General features: G+C 42.8%; 1 protein-coding gene across 9 annotated transcripts in view; it reads left to right on the top strand.

Moving 5' to 3' along the window:
* The window catches only part of dab2ipb (DAB2 interacting protein b), a 138,813-nt gene extending 122,303 nt beyond the window's left edge, over positions 1 to 16,510 (top strand). For 7 of the 9 annotated variants that reach the window (XM_053410887.1, XM_053410885.1, XM_053410893.1 and 4 more), the window contains 9 exons: positions 1,234 to 1,378; positions 2,059 to 2,295; positions 2,402 to 2,603; positions 3,193 to 3,380; positions 5,337 to 6,225; positions 8,481 to 8,618; positions 14,392 to 14,594; positions 15,032 to 15,119; positions 16,302 to 16,510. In XM_053410887.1, the coding sequence (XP_053266862.1) occupies positions 1,234 to 1,378; positions 2,059 to 2,295; positions 2,402 to 2,603; positions 3,193 to 3,380; positions 5,337 to 6,225; positions 8,481 to 8,618; positions 14,392 to 14,594; positions 15,032 to 15,119; positions 16,302 to 16,469 (2,258 nt within the window). In that variant the 3' untranslated portion in view covers positions 16,470 to 16,510. The remainder of the gene's footprint in view (positions 1 to 1,233; positions 1,379 to 2,058; positions 2,296 to 2,401; positions 2,604 to 3,192; positions 3,381 to 5,336; positions 6,226 to 8,480; positions 8,619 to 14,391; positions 14,595 to 15,031; positions 15,120 to 16,301) is intronic. The other 2 variants (XM_053410894.1, XM_053410889.1) reach the window with 2 other exon arrangements.
* Positions 16,511 to 23,123: the final 6,613 nt, after the last annotated feature.

Genomic DNA, 23,123 nt, shown 5'->3' with positions numbered 1-23,123 from the left:
GAGAACCCCAGCTCTATACAATGTTAGGCTGTTTTACGATTGTGCATTATAAAGATAAAAGTTGTTTATTTTGCAAATTTGTCCAAATTCGTTCATAATATATTTAATGCAATATGTGCGGCTGTCTTTCTTGGAGTTTGGATTTAGTATTTATCCGACTGTGACGGGCTGAGACTCGGATTTGTGAAAAATCATTACGAGCTGACTGTTTGACCTCGCACTCCCACTTGTACAGAGCTACTCCAAGGTTGGATCAAGAGTGTTTGTGTGTCTGCAGTCGTAACAATAAGCATCAGTATGCACCGTATGCTGTTTTCCCTCAGCCTGACTCGGAAATGTACACAGCGGTGGTTTAATCTCCGAACGGCACACATCCTTCCTGGCACTCACCACCTGTACGCTGCTAATATTAATGCTTTGTGTGTGTTTTTATTGTTCTGTGTGTGTGTGTGTGTGTGTGTGTGTGTGTGTGTTTGTGTGTGTGTTTGTGTGTGTGTGTGTGTGTGTGTGTGTGTGTGTGTGTGTGTGTGTGTGTGTGTGTGTGTGTGTGTGTGTGTGTGTGTGTGTGTGTGTGTGTGTGTGTGTGTGTGTGTGTGTGTGTGTTTCAACTAGAAATGCTGCCTTTACTGACAGAAATACAGACGGCTGGTGAATTATGCATCGCTGGTGTTTCTGTTGTTTGACTTTTGGCTAAACTATTGGAATCATTGAAACTGCGACTGGGGCAACACAAGGACGGCCAAGCTTTATCTTTAGAGCACTAGGGACAAAAGAAGCTGCTGCTCCCCCATTTCAATGATATTGATTAGAGTGGAATAATGAAATAAAGCAGGTTGTTCACTCACTGAGATTGTAGCATTAAAGCTGTGTCTGTTACCTGAAAGGAGGAAATGATAATGATGTAGTTATTTTATTACTCTGTTTTTGTGAGTCGAACAAGAAGATTCTGGGTCTTTTCAGCTTTTTGTGTTTGTTGTCAAAGGTCAAACTAGAGAGTGATCTGCTCTGAAACATAGCTTCATAACTATGCGTTACTATTTTGACCCAACTGCAGAGTGTGGATGACAATGACAACCACTCTCCCAGCTCAGCTTCACACAACGCCAAATCCCAAACAGGAAAAATAACGATCTTAGTTCTGTTTTTGTCTCATAGATACTTTAGGGAAATTGATCTACAAAAGCCCACATGTTCTTTACTTACCTCTTTTTCTCTTTCATTCTTTGTTTTCAGGCGAGTTCATCAAGGCTCTGTACGAGTCAGATGAGAACTGCGAGGTGGATCCACCCAAGTGCTCGTCGGGTGACCTCCCAGAACACCAGAGTAACCTGAAGATGTGCTGTGAGCTGGCCTTCTGCAAAATCATCAACTCATACTGGTGAGACATGGAATTCAACTTGACATAAACAATTACTGTAGTAGTGTCTGATGGTCGTGTAGCTAATACTAACTGATAATAATAATAATGCCCTCCTGCTTTATTGTATTCAACACAACACAGAAAAGTATTGGTTTGTACTATTAGAAAATAAAGAGGCCACATTCTTCTTGTTTGCATCAGTGACAAATGCAGAAATAAAATTAAAAGTTGTGTAACATCATCAGACGCTCAAATAAAAGCAAACAATTAACTGAAAATAGCTTATTCTGAATTTACATATTGCTTTACTAAATGTTTTTTAGCTGTAGCCTGTCTGAGGAGTTAGTGTTCATATGTTAATATAAAAAAAATTCTGTCGACTTTCATGTAAAATGTTTTATTTATTTGATGAACTCAATCTGCCACACATCCATCAATTTTCTGCTACTTAACCTAGATCCAGGTTGTGTTTAATGATTAATGATATTATAAGAAATTGCTATTTTACACTTCTGGGGATTACTGACAGAAATGGGTTGCCGCTGGTAAACTCTATATTATATCTTTAATAATATTATCTTTACCGGTTCTTCTTTATGTTTTTCATATGACCATGAACTTGTTATTAAAAACACACTATGAATCAAAAATAACTTTTAATCATCTCAAAATACAATTCTATCTTTTATTCTCCACAGTGTCTTTCCCCGAGAACTGAAAGAGGTCTTTGCCTCGTGGCGACAGGAATGCAGCAACCGGGGTCGACCAGACATCAGCGAGCGACTGATCAGTGCGTCTTTGTTCCTGAGGTTTCTGTGTCCGGCCATCATGTCCCCATCACTTTTCAATCTGATGCAGGAGTATCCCGATGACCGCACGGCGCGCACCCTCACGCTCATCGCCAAAGTCACCCAAAACCTGGCCAACTTCACCAAGTGAGTTTAGACGCACGCTTAGCTCTCTGGTAAAGAATTGTGGGATTTTATGATGGGATACTTCTAAATGACTCATTGTTTGTGCTCCCTTTCCCTGTAACATCAGATTTGGTAACAAGGAAGAGTACATGTCCTTCATGAACCAGTTCCTGGAGCACGAGTGGACCAACATGCAGCGCTTCTTGCTCGAAATCTCAAATCCTGAGACGATCTCCAACACGGCGGGCTTCGAGGGGTACATCGACCTCGGCAGGGAGCTGTCCACGCTGCACTCCCTCCTGTCTGAGGTGGTGTCTCAGATAGACCAGGTACTGGAGATGACCCACTGTATAATGTAGATGCTCAGATATCGTTAGATTTCATAAAGGATGCAACATGTAACAAAAGATCCAAAGCTCTTCTATTCATAATACTACAGGATTTGAATCATGCTCTACTACATTAGGATGTTTATCTTACATGAAATCAATAATTTATTGCTGCGTTACATAAACAGTTAGAGCACTGTGAAGCCTCGGTAACTGGGCGAAGCATATTAATGGTTTACCAGGACATTGACATTAGCTTCAGTAGCAGATAGGAATCTTGTGATTATTAGATAAAGAACAGATTCTTGTTGAGGTTTTTTTCCTCATAGAGCAGCTACTTATCCTTAACCTTATCTTTCAATAATTCTGAAATCACAGCGATTCTGCTTGATACTCCAGTCAATCACACAAGCTGGCCTACTTTATTATTTAGCGTGTTTTTCTGAATAAGAGAGTTGATTGCACGGTGTAGGGGAAATAACTTGGTCTAAAAAATATGCAAATATTATATACAAATCCAATCAATACTCCGACTGAAGTGGTCCAGAGTTTTTAATTTGGCTGACTGTCAATTGTCAACTCTCTTCAGAGTGCGGCCTCGAAGCTGGGTCCTCTGCCCAGGATCCTGCGGGAGGTGAACACAGCTCTGTCCAACCCGTCAAGTGTCCAGATGACACCCGGGCAGTCCTCGGAGCAAATGGGCTCGCCGCCCGCCGAGGCGAGCTGTAGCATCTCCACTGGTCTGCAGAAGATGGTCATAGACAATGAACTTTCAGGGTAAGAAATATTCAAGATCTCAGCGAATACACACAAAGAAATCACCCCTGTATGTTTATTTGTAGGTTTGTTAGGCAGCAAAAACTCAAACCTTAGTGGAAGGAGGTGCTATGGGTCAGGGAAGAACCCATTAGATCTTGTGCGGCTCAGGGGAAATGTTAAATCAGCAGCTGATGTCCAGAGTATTGGTGCTGCTGCTTTTGACATTGGTGTCAATTATTGTAGTTCAAAGTATAAATATAAGGATAAGCTAATATAAATGTAGCCTAAGTTAAAACTCAGCAGGTCATTTTTATAGACTGTGTATGTGCAAAGTATCAGTCCTTGTTTATCCAGTGAAAAAACAAAAAGGCATTCAAATGTCCTTTTATCACTGAAGACAATAAAGCAGGTGTTTATAGATTTATAGATATTTTTCCATTACTCTCCAAATGATATAAACTTTGAAGTCTTGGAACAGCTGACCTGTTCACGGAGCATCTGTTGCAGATAAATCCCAGTGCCACTTTCTGCTCTCAGCTTTGGCTCCCACTGCTTTCGTCAGCATGCGGCTCTGGGCATATTTGATCGCTGGCGATGTTGCGATTAGCTAATTGCAGAAAAGATTAAGACCCTCCCTCGTTGTAAAGTCAACCCTGATACTCTACACCCATTGTTTTCCTGCGCCACCAACCAATTCCGCTGAGGGTTCATGTTTGTCAGGCGAGTGTCACCCTTCTTGTTTGCCAGATGAAACCTCGTTTACTCCCCCACGGATGAATACACACATTCGGGATGGCACCTTTATCTCACTTATCTCCTGTCCTCTTACTCCCCGGCAGAACAGTAACAAGGTGAAACTTAGAAAAGATTAACATGAAGGCACAGCGACCCAAAGGAGGAGAAAGATATGAATAATAAGTCAGAGAAAGTCTCAGGTAGATGAGTATGCGTGGCGCGTAAGTGGAAGATGAGACAACAGGAGAAACAGGAAGGGAGTCAGACAGCTGGGATCGTTATGCTCATCGGGGGGCTGGGATCAATTGAACTAATTAGGTAATGTCCCCATGTGACCTGATGTTGGAGCCGACCTGCTTTACTTTATCACAGCCACTGTTTGCTCACATATTGACCTGTGTGTCCGTGTGTGTGTCAGCAAGCTGTAGGGATGAAACAGCATTGGAATGAGCTCACCATTCTGACTTAATCGCTTCTCATCCACCAACCAGTGACATGTAGACTAGGAGAAAGGAAAAGGGAGAAATTGAGCAGAATGGAAGAGTAGAGAGAAATTAAATGAGAAAAGGGTAATGGAACGGAGTGATGAGATGAGCGTAATGTGACGAATAAATGATCTGACAAAATCACACGTTTGGGAAAAAGGGAGTAAAGATGACCATACATTTCTTTCCTTTAATGGATAAGTGTGTCGGATTTTGTGGCATCTAGTGGTGAAGTTGCATATTGTAACCAACTGATTACCCCGTACTTTCCCCCATTCCCTTTCCAAGCTCTGCAATATATATTGAATGTTAGCTACATAGTTTCCTACATTCCACCTTATCTGCCAAACTACATTTCCAGCTAGCATGTAAATTAAAGAGCCATTAGCGCCAGAGACACCTAAGTAAAATTATCTCTTTCCACTTCAGTATCACCAGCAATATGATAACGATGTGCTCACCTTTGCGTAACTAACTGAACAGATATGCTAACATTCATTGTAGAATGTAATTTACTGACAGAGCAGACAATCTCTTATCAATCTACTTCTATAACGCAGAAGTCAGCAGCTCCCCCTTTTGGCCATGCCATTGTGACATTTCTTGCAAGAGTGGTTTCGATGGAAGTTTTCATTTTCAAGTTTACATTATCATTTTGGTATAGTCCCCTATAGGCTTAGACAACGTTCAATCAACGAGTGATCAATCAGTGATTGGCTGAGAGTTTAACCTGGGTCCCTTTTGTCTCTTTTAGATTGGTTGATTTTACCAGGTTACCCTCCCCAACCCCAGAAAACAAGGACCTATTCTTTGTGACACGGAGCTCAGGGATCCAGCCCTCCCCAGCACGCAGCTCAAGCTACTCCGAGACCAACGAGCCGGACCTGGGCATGGCAAATGGCAGCAAAAGCCTGTCCATGGTGGACCTCCAGGACCCACGCAGTCTGGAAGGTGGCCCGGGTCCTTGTACCTCAGACACTTTGGGTGAAGGCCCAGGATCTGGTGGGGGCTGGTCAGCCAGAGTCCCACAAGGCAACATCCTCGGAGGTCCAACCTTGAGAAGGCCAGGCCAGACCCCCACCACCCCAGGAACAGAAAGCACCCCAGGTCGACCCGCCCAACTGCTCGCCCCCCTATCCTTCCAGAATCCAGTTTACCAGATGGCAGCCTGCCTGCCTGTCTCCCCGCGCGGGATGACCGACTCAGGGTCAGAGTGCCACAGTTCTGTTAGTTCCCACAGCAACAATGAGGAGGGATCCGCAGGAGGAAAACATGCCTTCTTGAACCATGGTGGTGGTGGTGGTGGCGGCGGTGGTGGGGGGAGCAGCGGGGACGAGTACGCCAGGCGTTCGGGCGAGTTTAACCGCCGACAACTATCCCTCACGGAAATGCAGCACCAGCCCACCGTCCCCAGACAGAACAGTGCTGGCCCACAGCGGAGGATAGACCAGCCCCCGCCTCAGAGCATCACCCGGGGCCGCACCCCGCCGAACCTGCTAAACAGCGGCCCCTACCCCCGGCCCTCGTCTGGCAGCATGATGACATCATCCCCCGACTGGCCCGGAAGCGGTGCTCGGTTACGGCAGTCCTCTTCTTCCAAAGGTGACAGTCCTGAGACCAAGCAGAGGGCTCACCATAAACAGGTACGGGGCTAACACCACTACACATCTATTGAAGCTGGTATTTATGATTCCAGACAGTCGACTATAGCTGCTTTAGTCTGTATGATCACCTGAAATTTCACCATAGAGAAAGTCTTTCTTACAAAGTGCCCATTTTTCTCATAGAATGTTGAGGACAGGCTGTGTGGGCGGACTCGGCGCTGCACATTGTGCATGTAATGAACTGCAGTCATTGTGCATGTAATCACAGTAATTTGCATACAGGCAGCTCATCACTTTATTACTGTTTTACTGGTCAAGTTTAATGGGCTGAGAATGAGGGTGTAGGCACAATTAGCGTTTTATTAACAAGGGATATATGTGCCAGCAAGGCATCAGAAAAACTACACCCTCATGGTTCCGAACAGATCCAGTATACGACTGGGTCAGTGTATTGATGCAGAGTGTGTGTTAGCGTGTGTGGTCACAGTGGGAGCATTCTCTTTTACGAATGTGCTGCTGAGTGTGTAGTATTGGCAGGTCAGGACTACAAGGTTGTAATTAACAAAACTGGTCAATGGTTGCCCTTGGTGGCTGAAGGGGAGGGCATCTGCATGTCTCCATCTCTCCTGGCCATCTCTCCTCCCTGTGCAATAATCCACAGCAGGGACACCACACCCTCATTTAATTTGTACGTTCAGGGAACTAAGCACCCAGCCCAGGACTTTGAGTTGTGGGACCCTCCCTGCAGGGATGAATCAGAATCTGGTTTTATTGCCAAGTAGGTTTGCACATACACAGAATTTGCTGTGGCGGGTTTTGTGCAACTATAAATAGGAAAAATAGGAAACAAAATCAAATGGTTTTAATCTGTAATTACTGTGACTATCGTGGTGATTTTGCTGATACTGTCCAGCATCAACCAAAATTAGCAAGTCTGAAAAGAGTCTTTTCCAGTGGTAAAAAACCCACCAACATCTGTTTGTTTTCTTCTTGCAATGGCAATGGATTACATCAGCAAGGCAAACTCCTCTACTGTCAGTGGGAAAGGAGTCAATTGCCTTTTTTAAGTTGTTTGACTGTTTTTAAATAAAGGTGTAAAAAAGGTGCAAGACACAAGCAAGCAACACTGGTTGTTGTACCAGAAACAAGCCAGAAGAAGAGCTGCTAATGCTGTAGCCATGACAACTGCTAACATCCACTCTCACAAAATTGTGCACAATTAACAAATGCTGATATTTTTCCTGACCTCCTCTTTTTCCCTTTTTGGTCAACGTGTGCACTTAAAAGTTGTCAGCCTCTGCTCCTTCTCCGCTCAGAGAGAAACTCGACTGTAAATTACGTCAAATGCAATAGAGACTCATACTGAGCTGATATGAATCGAGCAGCGTTCAGCAGTATCATACTATTCTGAAATGAAAATCAGCCGACTTTTGAAAAACAATATGCACAACTTTGCACAGATCATTTACTTTTTGAAAGGTTTAATAAAAAACTTAAAAACTGCTTAACAACAAACTAAACCTTTTTTCTTTAACCTTCATGCTGCACATTTGATATGGCGCTGGCTTCTTAATTATAGTTGTATGGGTTATAGGTGAAATATACAAAAGTAAAAATCATATATATTCTGTTAAAGTAGATGGATCTTGATTATAATTTAATGTGGATTTATATATCCTATTCAACTGTCTCTATTAAAAAGTTAGTCAGTAACTACGGTACTAACGCCAACATCTTTGTAAAGTTTCGTTTCATGTGTGGGCCGACACAAAGTTTCATTTATTTTTATCCATTTGCCGTTTCAACATTTGGGTATTTTGACCTTTTTAAAAGCCTTTAATGCAAATTATTTGAACTATAAAACCATCCTACGTCCCCACTCATGCACTGTAAAAGGCCATCTATCAGAAATGAGGCGGATAGAAACACACACACACTCACACACACATTAGCTGCTCGTCTCGGCCTCCAGGCTGGTTTCATGTGCACACACTCGCACACATGGAAATCAGGGCCTCAAAGTGTGTGCTGTGCGGCCCTGCATGTGTGAGCTTGACTACAGGAGTGTGTTCTCCATCCCACCTGCTGCTTTCAGTCCAGAGGAGTGGGTGCATTTCAAGCTGATTTCTGTTGTTTCTGTGCTATTGTTGTTTTGTTGTTGTTGTTGCAACCTGCCTCCCCCCTGCTCCCCCTGCTCCCCCGTCACTTGCACTCAGCTCATGTATGTCTGTATGTGTGTGCGTGTGTGTGTGCGTGCGTGTGTGTGTGTGGATGTTGTGTTGGTTTCACTATAGGCCCCCTCCCCTGTGAACCCAAGTGCGCTGGACCGCACAGCAGCCTGGCTATTGAATATGAATGTGCAGTATTTAGACCATGAGGGGACGGATCCCGAGTCACTGAGAAACAGAGAGGATCTGACTCAGGTGGAGAAGGTAACCTGCCTCCTCATCCAACTCTTGACCTTTTTGCCAATGCCTCCTCTTCACAGACCGCCCCGACCTGCAGCCGTTATGCTTCAACTGAACTGTCCTTCCTTTCTTTACCTCTCATTAGTTCACTCATTTACCCCCCTTCCCTTAAAACACTAATTTTCTACTTTATCCATTCCAGCTCTGCCCTCCCTGAGGTCCCTTACAAAGGCGAGACCAACCCTTATTACTTAAAGTTATAATATATGCATTGAGATAAATAGGATATATAGTACTCTGCATGTGACCCCCTAATACCGTAATCTCCAATTTCCCTGAAATTGGCTACTCACTGATGTTGAAGCAGTTTATCAGTGATGTTGTTTGGCTGTTGTCACAGAGAGCAGCAAACTGTGGCTATCAGCTGCTGGAAAGTCATAGCAACAGCAGTAATGGCTGAAAGAAGTTATAACAGCAGACATAATTGTGAGGCTAAATATAGCAGGCAGGATTATATATCACCACCAGGACGTTCAACATCATGCTGATTATTATCTCGATGAATCGTCTGGTGGTTTAAATTCTGAAAATTGTGAAAGAGGCAACAGACTAAAGAGATGATTACGAATGTCTTGTTTTTAATTCAACTCCAAAGCTGTACAGGTTATTATTATCATATGTAAAGCTGGAATGAGTAAACAACTAGAATGGCACTCAGAAGAGCACGTACCTCGGCCAAGGCCCAGCAGTCCTCATATGAAACCCCATTCAAATTCCCTTGATCCAGATTCTTATTAGTATCAAATAGCACCCACTATTGCTATTTGGCGCCTAATCCATGAATCACCCAGTTGTTGCAGTTGGAGGACTTACACACTCAAAGAAGTACTATTAAAATGTTCTTAAAGGGTTTGTTCACAGAAAAGTGAAAATTCATTTATTATCCACTCACCACTATGCACATGGAGGGGTGTGTAAAGTGTTTCAGTCCACAAAACACTTTGGAAGTCTCAGGGGTAAACAGTGTTACAGCCAAATCCAATGCAATTGAAGTAAACAGGACATCTTCTTCAGACGTAATAAACACAACATGCCTCCATACTGCTCGTATATCCACAAGCCCCGACATTCATATTTGATTGGAAATGGTGTCATTTACACCATGTTTTTAGCCTAAATATCCTCTGATATCCTCCTTGGAGGCTAGTTAATAATCTCACCAAAACCAGCATAGCTCTCGTCCAAGGGCATGTGTGGCGTCTGCTAGCATCGCTACGTCCGCTAGCATTGCTACTTCCGGAAGTGGACTTTTAAGTTTAAAACATCGTGTAAATGACGCCGTTTAGATTCAAGTATGAATGTTGAGGCTTGCGGACACTTGGATGACACCACTTGAGCAGTATGGAGGCATGTTAGGTTTTTCTCTGTTGCTTAATTACGTCGAATGAAGTGGTCACTTTGGCCGCAACAATGCTTAGCCCTGAAACTCCTAAAGTGTTTTGTGGACTCAGACACTTCACGCAACCCTCCATCGGCATAGGGCTGAGGAAATAATGAGTGAATTTTCATTTTCTGTAAACTATCCCTTTAACCTTGTTACTTCAGCTCACGTCTTACTTTTTAGCCTTTATCTTAAAAACACATCCCAAACCCCCCTTTCTGCCCCTCTAACTATATTTGGAATGAACGTAATTACCCAAAGAAGGTGTGTGTGTGTGTGTATGCACATGCAGCACATCCACACAGACATGTCTGAGCTTGTGTGTGTCTGCTTTGCATCTTCTGTATGTGAGAAACAAACAGACAGAGAGAGAGAGAGAGAGAACAAGCTCTTTGCTGCTTCCTCTGCTTATGTTCACTGCTTCTCTTCTCAGCATCATTTACAAATATTCACCCTCAGCTTCGCTTCCTTGCTTTTATTGGCTGCCAAATGCTCCCTGAATTTTTTTTTTTTTCCCTCCATCCGTAAAGAACACAAACCTGTCATCCTAACGTAACTCATGCTTTCCCTCACGCCAGCAGCCCAGTGAGGGAGAGCAACCAAAGAAGGCAATAACCTCCGTCTCACTCAAAAGAAGCCACGGCCACCTTAAAATAGCCAAGCAGCAACAAGAGGAGGATTGGAAACTAGCAGCTTAGAAACAGTCTCAACGACACATGTCCTCACTGGAGGCATTTAAAAAATCCAAATTCATTTATATATACACAGCGTACATTCAGTGAACTGTTACAAATGAAGGTACATGTTTGTCTTCCTCGGACATCAGGACAAAATTTAAATTCTAATCAGTACAAACATCAGACAGTCAGCATAAAACAGTGCTTGAAATTTAAATGTTTTATCTGAAACACAATTTTGGGCTTTAGTATGATTACAAAGGACAAACTTTTCTGCAACATTACACAACATTTTCAATTGTTTATGCTACTATTATGTTTTAATGGGAAAAGTATCAGTAAATTGGATTAATTAAATACATAAATTGTAATACAATTAATATGAATAATGGGACAATTAACTTTTAGGTTTTTAATTAGAATCATTGTTTTGCTCTTTTTTCTGTTGTATTATTAAATATTTCTAAAGTTAGTTAAGGTTTATACTTTAACAAATTAAAATGTTGAAGTCAACCTAACCGACAAAGAAGCTTATTAATTTCTACAAACATTTTTTGTCCAAAATATATTTGTTATAGTTTGTTGTTTCCCCCTCCCCCTGAGTTAGCCACCTATGTTCCAGGTGTAGAGGACACAGGTTGAGACAGTGGCAGCGTGCAAACTACAATGTATTGTGCATCTGAAGGAGAGCAGTGCAGGGACCAAGGGTCAGATCATAGGCAGTTGAAGAAACAGTAGATGTCCTTCATTCTCAGGGGATCTAGTGACAAGAGCTTTGGGATATTAGAGATGGAGAGAGGACTAAAGACGATAAGAAGGACCGATCTGAGGTCACTCTTCCTCCCGGGAGGAGGGGGGGTGGTGGTATAAGAATTCCCCTGTGGTGGGCAGCAGAGTGACGAGGCTAAACAAGGTGACAGGGAAAGATAAATGATCCCGGCAGCTTCCTCACTCTGTGTAATTGGATCCCATTGTTCAGGGCGCTCTGATTGTTTGTCTTTCACTATGTGCTTCAGCATCGATGAATAATAAGGCATATTATCCAAATAAAATAGTCCTTACAGTTTTTGTTTAGTTTTAATTTCGGCAAAAAAAAAATGCTGTTATACAGTGCCTTGCATAAGTATTCACCCCCTTTGGACTTTTCTACATTTTGTCATGGTATAACCACAGATTAAAATGTATTTCATCGTGAGTTTATGTAATGGACCAACACAAAATAGTGCATCATTTGGAAGTGGGGGGAAATATTACATGGATTTCACAATTATTTACAAATAAAAATCTGAAAAGTGTTGAGTGCATATGTATTCACCCCCTTTACTGTGAAACCCCTAACAAAGATCTGGTGCGACCAATTGCATTCACAAGTCACATTTGCAAGTCACATAATTAGTAAATAGGGTCCACCTGTCTGCAATTTAATCTCAGTATAAATACACCTGTTCTGTGACGGACTCAGAGTTTGTTGGAGATCATTACTGAACAAACAGCATCATGAAGACCAAGGAGCTCACCAAACAGGTCAGGGATAAAGTTGTGGAGAAATATGAAGCAGGGTTAGGTTATAAAAAAATATCCAGAGCTTTGAACATGTCTCTGAGCACCATAAAATCCATCATAAGAAAATGGAAAGAATATGGCACAACCGCAAACCTACCAAGAGGAGGCCGTCCACCCAAACTGAAGAGTCGGACAAGGAGAAAATTAATCAGAGAAGCAACCAGGAGGCCCATGGTTACTCTGGAGGAGTTGCAGAGATCCACAGCTGAGGTGGGAGAATCTGTCCACAGGACAACTATTAGTCGTCTACTCCACAAATCTGGCCTTTATGGAAGAGTGGCAAGAAGAAAGCCATTGTTGAAAGGGATCCATAAAAAATCCCGTTTGGAGTTTGCCAGAAGCCATGTGGGAGACACAGCAAACATGTGGAAGAAGGTGCTCTGGTCAGATGAGACCAAAATTGAACTTTTTGGCCTCAATGCAAAACGCTATGTGTGGCGAAAACCCAACACTGCCCATCACCCTGAGCACACCATCCCAACAGTGAAACATGGTGGTGGTAGCATCATGCTGTGGGGATGCTTCTCTTCAGCAGGTACAGGGAAACTGGTCAGAATAGAGGGAAAGATGGATGGAGCCAAATACAGGGAAATCCTTGAAGAAAATCTGATGCAGTCTGCAAAAGACTTGAGACTGGGGCGGAGGTTCATCTTCCAGCAGGACAATGACCCTAAACATACAGCCAGAGCTACAAAGGAATGGTTTGGATTAAAGAATGTTAATGTCTTAAAATGGCCCAGTCAAAGCCCAGACCTCAATCCAATAGAGAATCTATGGCAAGACTAGAAGATTGCGGTTCACAGACGGTCTCCATCCAATCTGACTGAGCTTCATCTTTTTTGCCAAGAAGAATGGACAAACCTTTCCATCTCTAGATGTGCAAAGCTGGTAGAGACATACCCCAAAAGACTTGCAGCTGTAATTGCAGCGAAAGGGGGTTCTACCAAGTATTGACACAGGGGGGTGAATACTTACGCACCCAACAGATGTCAACTTTTTTGTTCTCATTACTGTTTGTGTCACTATAAAATTTATTTTGCACTTCCAAAGTACTATGCATGTTTTGTTGATCAAACGGGAAAAAGTTTATTTAAGTCTATTTGAATTCCAGTTAGTAACAGTACATAATGGGAAAAAGTCCAAGGGGGGTGAATACTTATGCAAGGCACTGTAGATGGATAGTGTTGATGAAAATGTTTATCTTTATTTAACCAGAAATTAATAGAGACTTTCGTCAGATTGATAGTTGCAATTGAATACTTGACAAGTGGCCGTACTGTGCTAAGCATAATGATCTAATAAGACTATTTAACCGTCGTTGCAGTGTAGCTAGTGAGAGTCCACCTTTTTGGTCCAGACTATAGACTGCTTTTAAGATGGACAACACATCTCCACTTCCACTATCCATCCATCCATTAACATTGAGGAGGTGGGTTTTATGACATATGTACTGCAGCCAGCCACTAGGTGGTGCTCAGGATGATTTGGCTTAAGTTTTGGGGAGACGTGATGTCGACCATCTTTAAGTAAAGTCTATGATCCCAAATTATTAACTACAACTTTGAATTAAGAACCACCTCAGAGAACAACCAGCGTGGATGTTGTAGTCTAGTATAACTAAGTGTATCACTCTCACTGGTCATCCACTGATACCTCACAACATCCGATACTATATCCTCAAGATGTATTTATTTATATATATTTATATATATAAATACAACTGCTTCTATCTCTCCCTTCTTCACTCATTCGTGCTGTTCTTCATTCTAAACTTCCTTTCTTATCTTCCTTTTTGTGTGTATTTTTTACTTAACCTCCGAACAAATCATCAGAGCCATTTAAGCAGAGTTTAATTTTGTGGTGCAGCCATATAGGTTTAGTGCTTTCTTAAGAAATGCTGACAAATGAACTGTGTGAGACCGAGGCAGTCTCTCTATTCAGAACAGAAATGATGGGGAACAACAGGACGTTATCTCCGACCTGATTGAGAGATTTCTTTTTTTTTTTGTTCTTGTCAGCTATGGTAATGAAGATAGGGTTGACGATGATGATGATGAAAATTATTACCAAGATGGTAATGACAACGGCGCTGATGTCTCTCTGCTTCTTTATTCAGTACCAGCAGGAGATCGCGTTGCTGCAGGAGAAGCTGCGGGCGTCGGTGCAGAAGCTGGAGGAGTACGAGGCCCGGCTGAAGGGTCAGGACGAGCAGGCCCAGAAGGTGTTGATGGAGTACCAGGCGAGGCTGGAGGAGTCGGAGGAGCGCCTGCGCCGACAGCAGGACGACAAGGACCTGCAGATGAAGGGCATCATCAGCAGGTGGGGAAGAATGAGCCGTTTGGAAACCTTGTTGTAGTCTGAAAACTCCCACTCCGAGTTGTCTTCTTGCAGGGTAGAAACTAAGATGTTTTGGACACGATGAAGTAGGCTCTCACAACCGCTTCGTGGGTATCAAATGACAATGATAGAACTGTTTACGTGTGTTTGAGACGAAAGTTTGTGACAATTCTGCAACCAATAACCAAATGCTTCCTGTGTACACCAGCATGTGCATGCCCTTTGTATGCGAGTGGTCACATGATAAGCGTTTTCAGGCGTGTCAGTATGAACGGGGATTTAAATCGATACATGCCAAAATGCTTGTGTGGACAGAGATAGTTGAAGTTTGAATTAAATTAATGAAAATGTGGTCACATGGATGTAGCCCTTATTTTCATTAGGCCTGTTTCACTGACTCGGCTTGATCTAATCTCCAGGTTAATGTCCGTGGAAGAGGAACTGAAGAAGGATCATTCCGACATGCAGGCGGTCGTCGACTCCAAACAGAAAATCATCGATGCACAGGTCAGTTTGCCCTTCTTCTACAACACGCTGACTGACAGGACATTCCCGCTGCGCACTCTGCAGATTGCATATGGTTCTCGTCTTTGTGTTTCAATTTTGTGTGTGCTGTCACTCGTGTCTTCTGCTTGAGGAAACAAAGGGTCACCGCAACACAAAGAGATGTTTAATTCATGGCCGTCTCCACTCTGGCATTGACAAGCCCGAATGGCTGAGCAGAATTTCTCAGCTCCCCCTCTCTTATAAAACATACATTTACAAATCTCTCGTCTATTTTTTCTGTCAACATGGAGCTCCTCTATAATCCACGGTGGCTCTTCATGTAAAATTGTGTTTGTACTTCCTCAGTGCAGCTTTGTATAGATTCAATGAAATCAATTTCGAAAAATTATCTTTGTTAAAGATTTCTTCAGATCCTATTTCCTCTATATATTAAAAAAGCTCATTACATATGCAGGACAAACACACGCAGATATACACAGTTACGCATACGTTTGTGTGTTTAATCTTAGAAATTAATTTTACAATAGAACGGGAAAAAATAAAACTATTCTGCAGCTTGACATGTGGAAAAAAGAACCAGAGAGACAAACGTACATGGATGATTAATCTCCTTCACGCTGAAACTAATGTGACTTTGCATCTGCAAACAAACACGGCACAGTAAAGCAACAAGATGTCCGTGTCAGTAAACAGGCAGAGAGAATGGAAATGAAAAGCTCATTATCTGTGGTTCAGGCCAGCCTCCGTCATACAGTGAAGACAGTGAGCCATGTGTGGGAATGCAAACAGACAACTATTATTTTCATCATTGTCTCATACAATTGGGATTCAGTATTTTTTTATTTAAGAGTTATAACTTAATCTGAATAAATTAGTCTGAGTTTGAATGATACAACAAATATAAACCACATCCTTCCATCAAGGAAGGACAAAGAGACAGGGGTGAAAACATAATCTCCTCGGCGCACATAATAAGCTATTTACAGTTAGTTTTGGGGTGTAATGAACAAGGCTCACGAGAAAGTAAAACAGGTTGAGCATAAGGATTTTGGAAATGCTAAATCTCCTGAGGAGGAACAGATCATTGTGGCATGTCTGCAAATTTAGATTGAGGTCTTTTTAGAGGCTCGTCACTGTGTCTCTAACTGTATGTGTATGTGTGTGTGTGTGTGTGTTTTGCAGGAGAAGCGTATAGCGTCGCTGGATGCAACCAATGCCCGTCTGATGGGCACTCTGACCCAGCTGAAGGAACGCTATAGCATGCAGACCCGCAACGGCATCTCCCCCACCAACCCCACCAAACTGCAGATCACCGAGAACGGAGAGTTCAGGAACAGCAGCAACTGCTAGACGGGCCGCTATCTGCCCCCCCCAGCCCACCCCACCCTCAGAGTGTGTGCCGAGTGCCTGCGAGTGTACAGTCATTCACCGACAGGACGCCGCTGTGCGTGCATGGATGCATGCCCGTTTGAAGGTGTGTGTGTGTGTGTTTTTAAAGAAGCAGACAGTATTTTTTAGAGGACATTTCCACTTTTCGGACACGACGTGTGGCGGGGGTCGAGGTCCTCGCTCTGAGGGGCCAGCCGGAAGAGGCGGGGCTGCAGCGTGATGGACAGATCATCAAAGGAAACGGGATCACCAGACGGCCTTCGTGACGAGGGTGACGGCCAGAGGAGGCAGAGCGGAGCGTGTACATACGGAACTGTAAAGCTGTCCTTCAGTCTCACACTTTGCCGGCGGATGTGCGCGGACGCTCGGACAAATTCCAGCCCTCGCTACGCCTGGGACAAACCACTATATAACCACACGGAGCAACCCTCCTCTCCTCCTCTCCTTCTCTTTCTTTATTCTGCTCCCTCTTGACGAGCAAGTGGACGTACTTATAAACAATAACAGGCGTTGAGGATTACCGTTTTAGTTTCCTTGAGAGGCTTACTCCAGTGCTTTATTCTAAAGTCACTCTTCATAAAGAACCAAATAGAAATTAAAAGAACAATAGATATTTTTAGTCTCTTTATTTCCCTCCTCACTCCTCGGGTGTGTTCCTGCTCCTTGCCCCTGTGTCCCGCCCCTCCGCCCCCCATGTAGTGCACTTTGTGAAAGGCTATTGGTACATGAAACGCCTTAAAGTAAGGAACACACCTCGACTTTCTCCTGCAGCGCCTCTATTTCTGCTACAAAAAAAAGGCACAACGTAAAATACTGTGGAAAAATAAATTGTACACGCGTAAATGTATAATGAATACTAAAGAAAAATTCTATGTGATACTATATTGATGAAATTTAATATAGATGTATGCATTTTTTTCTTCTATAGAGTATACACACATGAATCTATATTTGATAACCTCAAATATAAAAAACAGCCCTTTATTTAGGAGTTTTATTTTTCTTGTGTGACGATGAAAGACTGTAGTGTGTAGCGCGCTCTCGAGCCCTGGAGGAGGAGACCACGCGGAGCAGCGATCAGCAGCGTCCACTGATCCGCACTCTAAATTACCCACGATGCTTCGCCCTTTACGCACAGTATAATGCGCCGCACCTCAAAGAAATGTCTGTGCAGCTCCGGCTGCGGCGATCGGTTCCTCGCTCCGGTGCTCGTCGCTGCTCTTTAAGACGCAGGTCGGCTCAGCCCAGGTGGTGATTTGGGTTGTGGTCTCCCTCCTTCAGTAGCACAAGAGCTATTGAGAGACGTGTTCCCGCGCACTCACTCATACTATACACTGGACTGGTGAGTCATTGTTACAATGGCCTCCCGCAACATTTCCCCTCTTAACTGCTTTGTTTATCAGTGCTAATGAAGTGTGCTGCATCCGAACTGTGACTCTCTTATTCCTAGTGGCATCATCCTCTCCTCTTTTGGCTCTTCTTTCCTTATTCAACCCCCCCCCCTCGCTCATCCCCCCAAACTCTTCTGAATGTGAAGCCTCACAGTTGGTCTTAACGTGGGGTTGCAGTCCTTCCGATCTCTCTCGTCATTACGCCATCGCATCGCAGCATCTTTATTTTGTATATTTTTGTATGGAGTTTTCTTATCTGTGACAGAATATATGCGTCAGGTGTGAGGCTCCACATGCTTCATCCTCAGTCTAGCGCCCAACGGTTGCATCGGTGTCACCATTGTGTTTTGTTTTTATTTGCCAATTGGAAGGTGGTGGTGATGAATGGTTTGCTGCAGACATATATAGTGAACATATGATAGATGCGTGTATGAAGAGGCAGGACAGCCTGGGAATGTGTAAATAAAATGCCCACCTTATTTTTACCTAATGTTAACAGAGCTTTTTGTAAATGTATCTTGTGCTCAAACTCTGCTGTATCATTATGGATATTGTAAATACAGATTAGCTCAGTCGGTCATCTGTTCTCATTGGGTAGAACTATAAAGTTTAACCTTTCAGTGTTCTCCCTATTTAAAGCTATTGTTTTTTTTTTGTATTTAGAGTTTAATATCATTAGCCAAAAAAAATAAAATAAAGGTTATATAGGGGTTCGACTCTCGGGAAGTCGCGGAGAACTCCTCGTTGGTTTTCCGGGCCGAGCCGAGTCCAGTCTAGATGAGATTCACAAGCACAAACCTGTATTTCTCCTCAGTCTGGCTCTATGCACTTTTATGTTCAGTGGTTGTTGTTTATAATTAGATTTGTCTGTTTTTAGCACAGCACCGGTTTCAGGTGTTTAAAAAGAAAAAAACACAGTTCAAACCCGCAGAGAGGGACTTTTTGATAAAGCTCAATCACAGATATCTGATAAAGAACTATTTACAGCTTATTCCTGTTTGAGTCGAAACAAACAAAGAAATCATACGGGACTTTTTTTCCTCCTCATAGCTGACATCCAGTCCTAAAATAATATTGTGATACTGCAGATTAAAGCAAGATGATGTTACTGTTGACAGATGAAATGACACGTTCTTCCTCCCACAGTCGTCAATCGGAGGTTTAATTGCTCTTTAGCAGCTGCGTTGGTGGTGAGCAAATTTCTTTTCAGAATTAGAGACCCCCGAGTTGGAAGTTTCAACTGGACTAACCCCCCTCATGATGAGTCAGAGGAACCTCACCACCCTCCTGACTTAGAAATCCAAGATGGCTGCTCCGTGTATCAAAATTAGTGAAAGCTGTAGTTTTTACCGTTTATTCGCACTTCTCTCATTTAATATGTCGTAGACACAGTACTGTCCAATAACTGACAATAGAAGTATTACTTTGGTATTAGTAAGCATGACATGCTGCGTAATGCGTTATTATAAACAGTTTTTTTGCTTACAATGGCTAGCTGGCTAACGTAAATATCAACTCTGTATATTCGGTTGTGCCATCATTCCGAGCTCCGAGGTTTAATGGAACGCAGCATATGAATCTCTGCTAGCGCTTCGCTTAGCATTGTAGCTGAACGCTAGACCACCGTTTAGCTATTGAAAGTGATAAACCATGTCTAGTATTTAACTTAATAGTTGTAAATGTTAAATAAATCTTTCGGTATAGGGTTAAATTTCCTACGGTTACAATATCCCATTACTTTAAATGACTGTTAGACAGCTAAACTGAAAACCGGCCCTTTTAGCATTTAGCTAAAACAGTAGCAGGGATTAGAACGACAGGAATGAAAAGCGTGGTGTTGGTTCAGTACAAGTTAAACAAACTTGCTTTAAACTGCAGTGTACAATAATACAAATGTCGACCACATCAACACATCTTTACAAAGTAAAAGACCCACTCTAGTGTTTGGTTTCTAATACGACTTCTCTGCCATCGGATCACGTTTCCCCACCAAGTTCCCTTTTATGAGTCAGAAAAGCACGAGCTCGTGCTTCACACACTTCAGCCGGTCCGGCAAAAATATCAATCAGAAATATAAAGCTATAAATAGAGTAAAAGATGTTGTATGTTTTCTATTATCTTGTAGAAGATACATTTTGTAAGTATGTTGAAAGTATAAAGTATTTGCTGGATTCTGCTTCCTTTGACGACGGTGACAAAACAATAATGTACAGAGAAATTTGTGTTGACAAAATGTGGCTGTGCAATTTATGTACATTCGCAATTAGACCTATTAAAGTTTTATTTAGCTATTTTATAGCCTGGTCCTCCTGTGTCTCTCTGCATCGCTCTCATTGACTCTTCATCGTGACGCGTCCCTGTGAATCGAACACTCAAGCAGGTCGAGATGGATGACGAACAGCCAGAGAGACCATATGCTCAGACTTGGGCTCCCAAGGCAGAGTGGAGGGTATGATGGAGGGACCACTTCTCAGAGAGCCTGACCTACATACTGCCTGATTGTTATTCACCCGCAGTCGGGGGAAACCCTGAAATGGCCCCGACAACAAAAGTGGCGAGGACACTGCAGCGACAATGTCTCAAATTGCTGCAAAGAAATGATTCCTATTGTATTCTCACAACGTTGTGTGATCGAGTGGGGGGGAAGTGGACCTCATTAACAGCAGTGCCGTGTGTATTTTAAAAGGAAAAAAAAATCCTATGTTGTTAATTGCTCCCTGTGAGGCTCACTTCCTTGTTTGCCCCAGGGAGCCGGTTCCACTTGGCTTAAGACTTGCATTTAGGAGATCAGGCTAATAAAACAAGCTACTGCGGGCGGTCCACTCTCCGATAATCTCCTCCACCCATCGCTCCAAAGTATCAAAGGCGAGAAAGCCCAAGCTACTTGTTGATGGCCGAGACAACTTCCTGCCAAGTGCGCAGCAACGGCCAATGAGTGCATACTTCAGTTGCAAGTCTCCAAATGGAAATATCAAAGGAATTAATATCAGAAATATCAAATTGTTTTTTGGAACCGGGGGATGGACGAGGGGCTCGCTACGCTCCGTCAATCGTGAAACAGTGCACAACACAGTAGAAGGCGATACTGCACATTGAGGTTGGTTGCCACCCACCAATAAACCGAACAAAGAAGGAGATCAAGAGGAAGGAAGGTGTATGTACTGGTCATACAGTTTATGGTACTGGTAGGTGAGTTCATGTACGTCAACAAATGGTAAGAAACAGCTGAACTTATACATTTCTTATAGGAAAGTGGTCTGTGGCAGTGGACCTTGCCACAGGGCTCTCCCACACACAGCCAGAGACAGACATGTTGCTTTTAAGCATCTTTATTGAATCCAAACATAAACTTAAATCAAACTTAAAGCAGACTAGCTTTTCAGCTCAGTCTGGGCGTCTCTGAGTTCCCCTGTGAGCGCAGAAGCTGCCTTTTAAGCACGAGGACCAATCAGCTAACAGCTCCCCCCCCCTCACCTCCACATGACTAATGATGAATGGACGTCCCCATAAAGAACCTGCTGATAGGAACATGTTCTCTGAAGGTAAGTAGCTGCCCCGTAGATTCAGTAAGAACGTTCAACGCAGCCATATCCTCCTCCTTCTGACTGGACCACTCTTCATATATGATCTCAGTGGGAGGGGAGAAGGAAATGCATCCCTCGTTCTATTTCCAGTGCTCTCCCAGCCCCCTCACCTCCACATGGTCTAATTCAACTAAATAATTACTTCAGAAATTGTACTTTAAAGCAGGAACTTCCTTTGATGCTTTTAAACTTTACTACATTAGATAGGTATGGTTAAAAAGTTCTTGTAAAACATGTATAGTTTTTATATTTCAATACCCAAAGAAATCGAGCAACATTGTTTATGCCGTGCCCGTTTTAAATTTTGGCCTCAATTTGTGTGTTTAATCTAATTAATTAGCGGCAGGTTGCTTCATGACAACTTTATGTAATATTTATATTTGGGGCAGCTGCGGATCAGGTATTAGTGCGGGTTGTCCAGTAACCATATGGTCGCCTGCCCGATCCCTGTCTATCCCCATTCCACATGCGTCAGTGTCCTTGGGCCAGAAGCTGAACCCCAAATTGCAGCTGACAGCTGTGCCAGCAGTGTGTGAGCGATGTGTGATAGAGTAAGTGCTGCAGTGTGTGTGTGTGTGTGTGTGAGAGAGAGAGACGGGTTATTCTCGACTGTAAAGTGCCCATTTACCATTTGGAAATATGTACAATTTGGGGCTCAGGTCAATGAAATGATGTAAAGTATTTAAAATGAACGCCCACTTTTACAAGTATATCATTAAAGTGAGACTATCAATAAGAAGATACAACACATTATTTTAAATGAAACATTGAATCCATCTGTCATAAAAAACAAACTTAATCAATTCACTCACACCTTATTTGGTCTGGAATGGCCAGTGGTTTTCCTTGGCTACTATTAGCTTATGCTGCTAATTATGGTTGTGCAAGTGATATAAAAAACCAAGTCATGTATGTGGCTTTGTGTATCTTTACATGAGCTACATTTATAGTTTATAGTTAAATTTGGCCGCTACTTGGCATAAGATACAGAAAAAAAAGGAGGACTGAAGTAAGTTTATATGTAAACTTTATAAAATACTATTACAAATTTTTCTTGGGTATTTCTCAACCACTGTAGACTTGTGTTTTGTCACAGTCGTAGCTGCATAATTTAATGGTCAGTTACTCTCGAAATTCAGAATTTTATATTTTGTATTTTTCCAGCCTGTACGTTCATAAGTACTGAAACAAATTAACTGGCTAAAGATTTCATTGGAAGCCAAAAGGTAAAAATCAATATATATTTAGCACTGGGATCCAACCAGTACAAAAACCACAATGATGACTCCAGACAGTGGAGCTGCAGCGTTAAGTGGTGTCCGCACCCTCTGCGACAGAAGGTGGAGGACAGATTGACAGATGGTTGTGCTGCGAAACATGTCTGAGGACTTACAACATGTCAAAGAAGCTATTTCCGGAGCCTCCATCAGCCTGTTGGAAGCCTGTAAATAGCACAACCTGCCAACAGTGCTGCCATTGTGTCACATAGTGTCCCCTAATGATGTGGCAAATGGTGCCCATCGGGGAAATCACTCTGAGGTAGGACAGCAACCCTTTACTGTACATACATGCAGTTTAGAGCTCCGTGCAAGTGAAGGCTTTGTGTGAATTGTGTCCACAACAACACTCACAACTTCAGC

Source organism: Pleuronectes platessa, chromosome 19 (genome assembly GCF_947347685.1).
Source record: "Pleuronectes platessa chromosome 19, fPlePla1.1, whole genome shotgun sequence".
NCBI classification, from domain to species: Eukaryota; Metazoa; Chordata; class Actinopteri; order Pleuronectiformes; family Pleuronectidae; genus Pleuronectes; species Pleuronectes platessa.
Note: the sequence above shows the minus strand (reverse complement) of the source record. Positions and strands in the feature narration are given on the sequence as shown.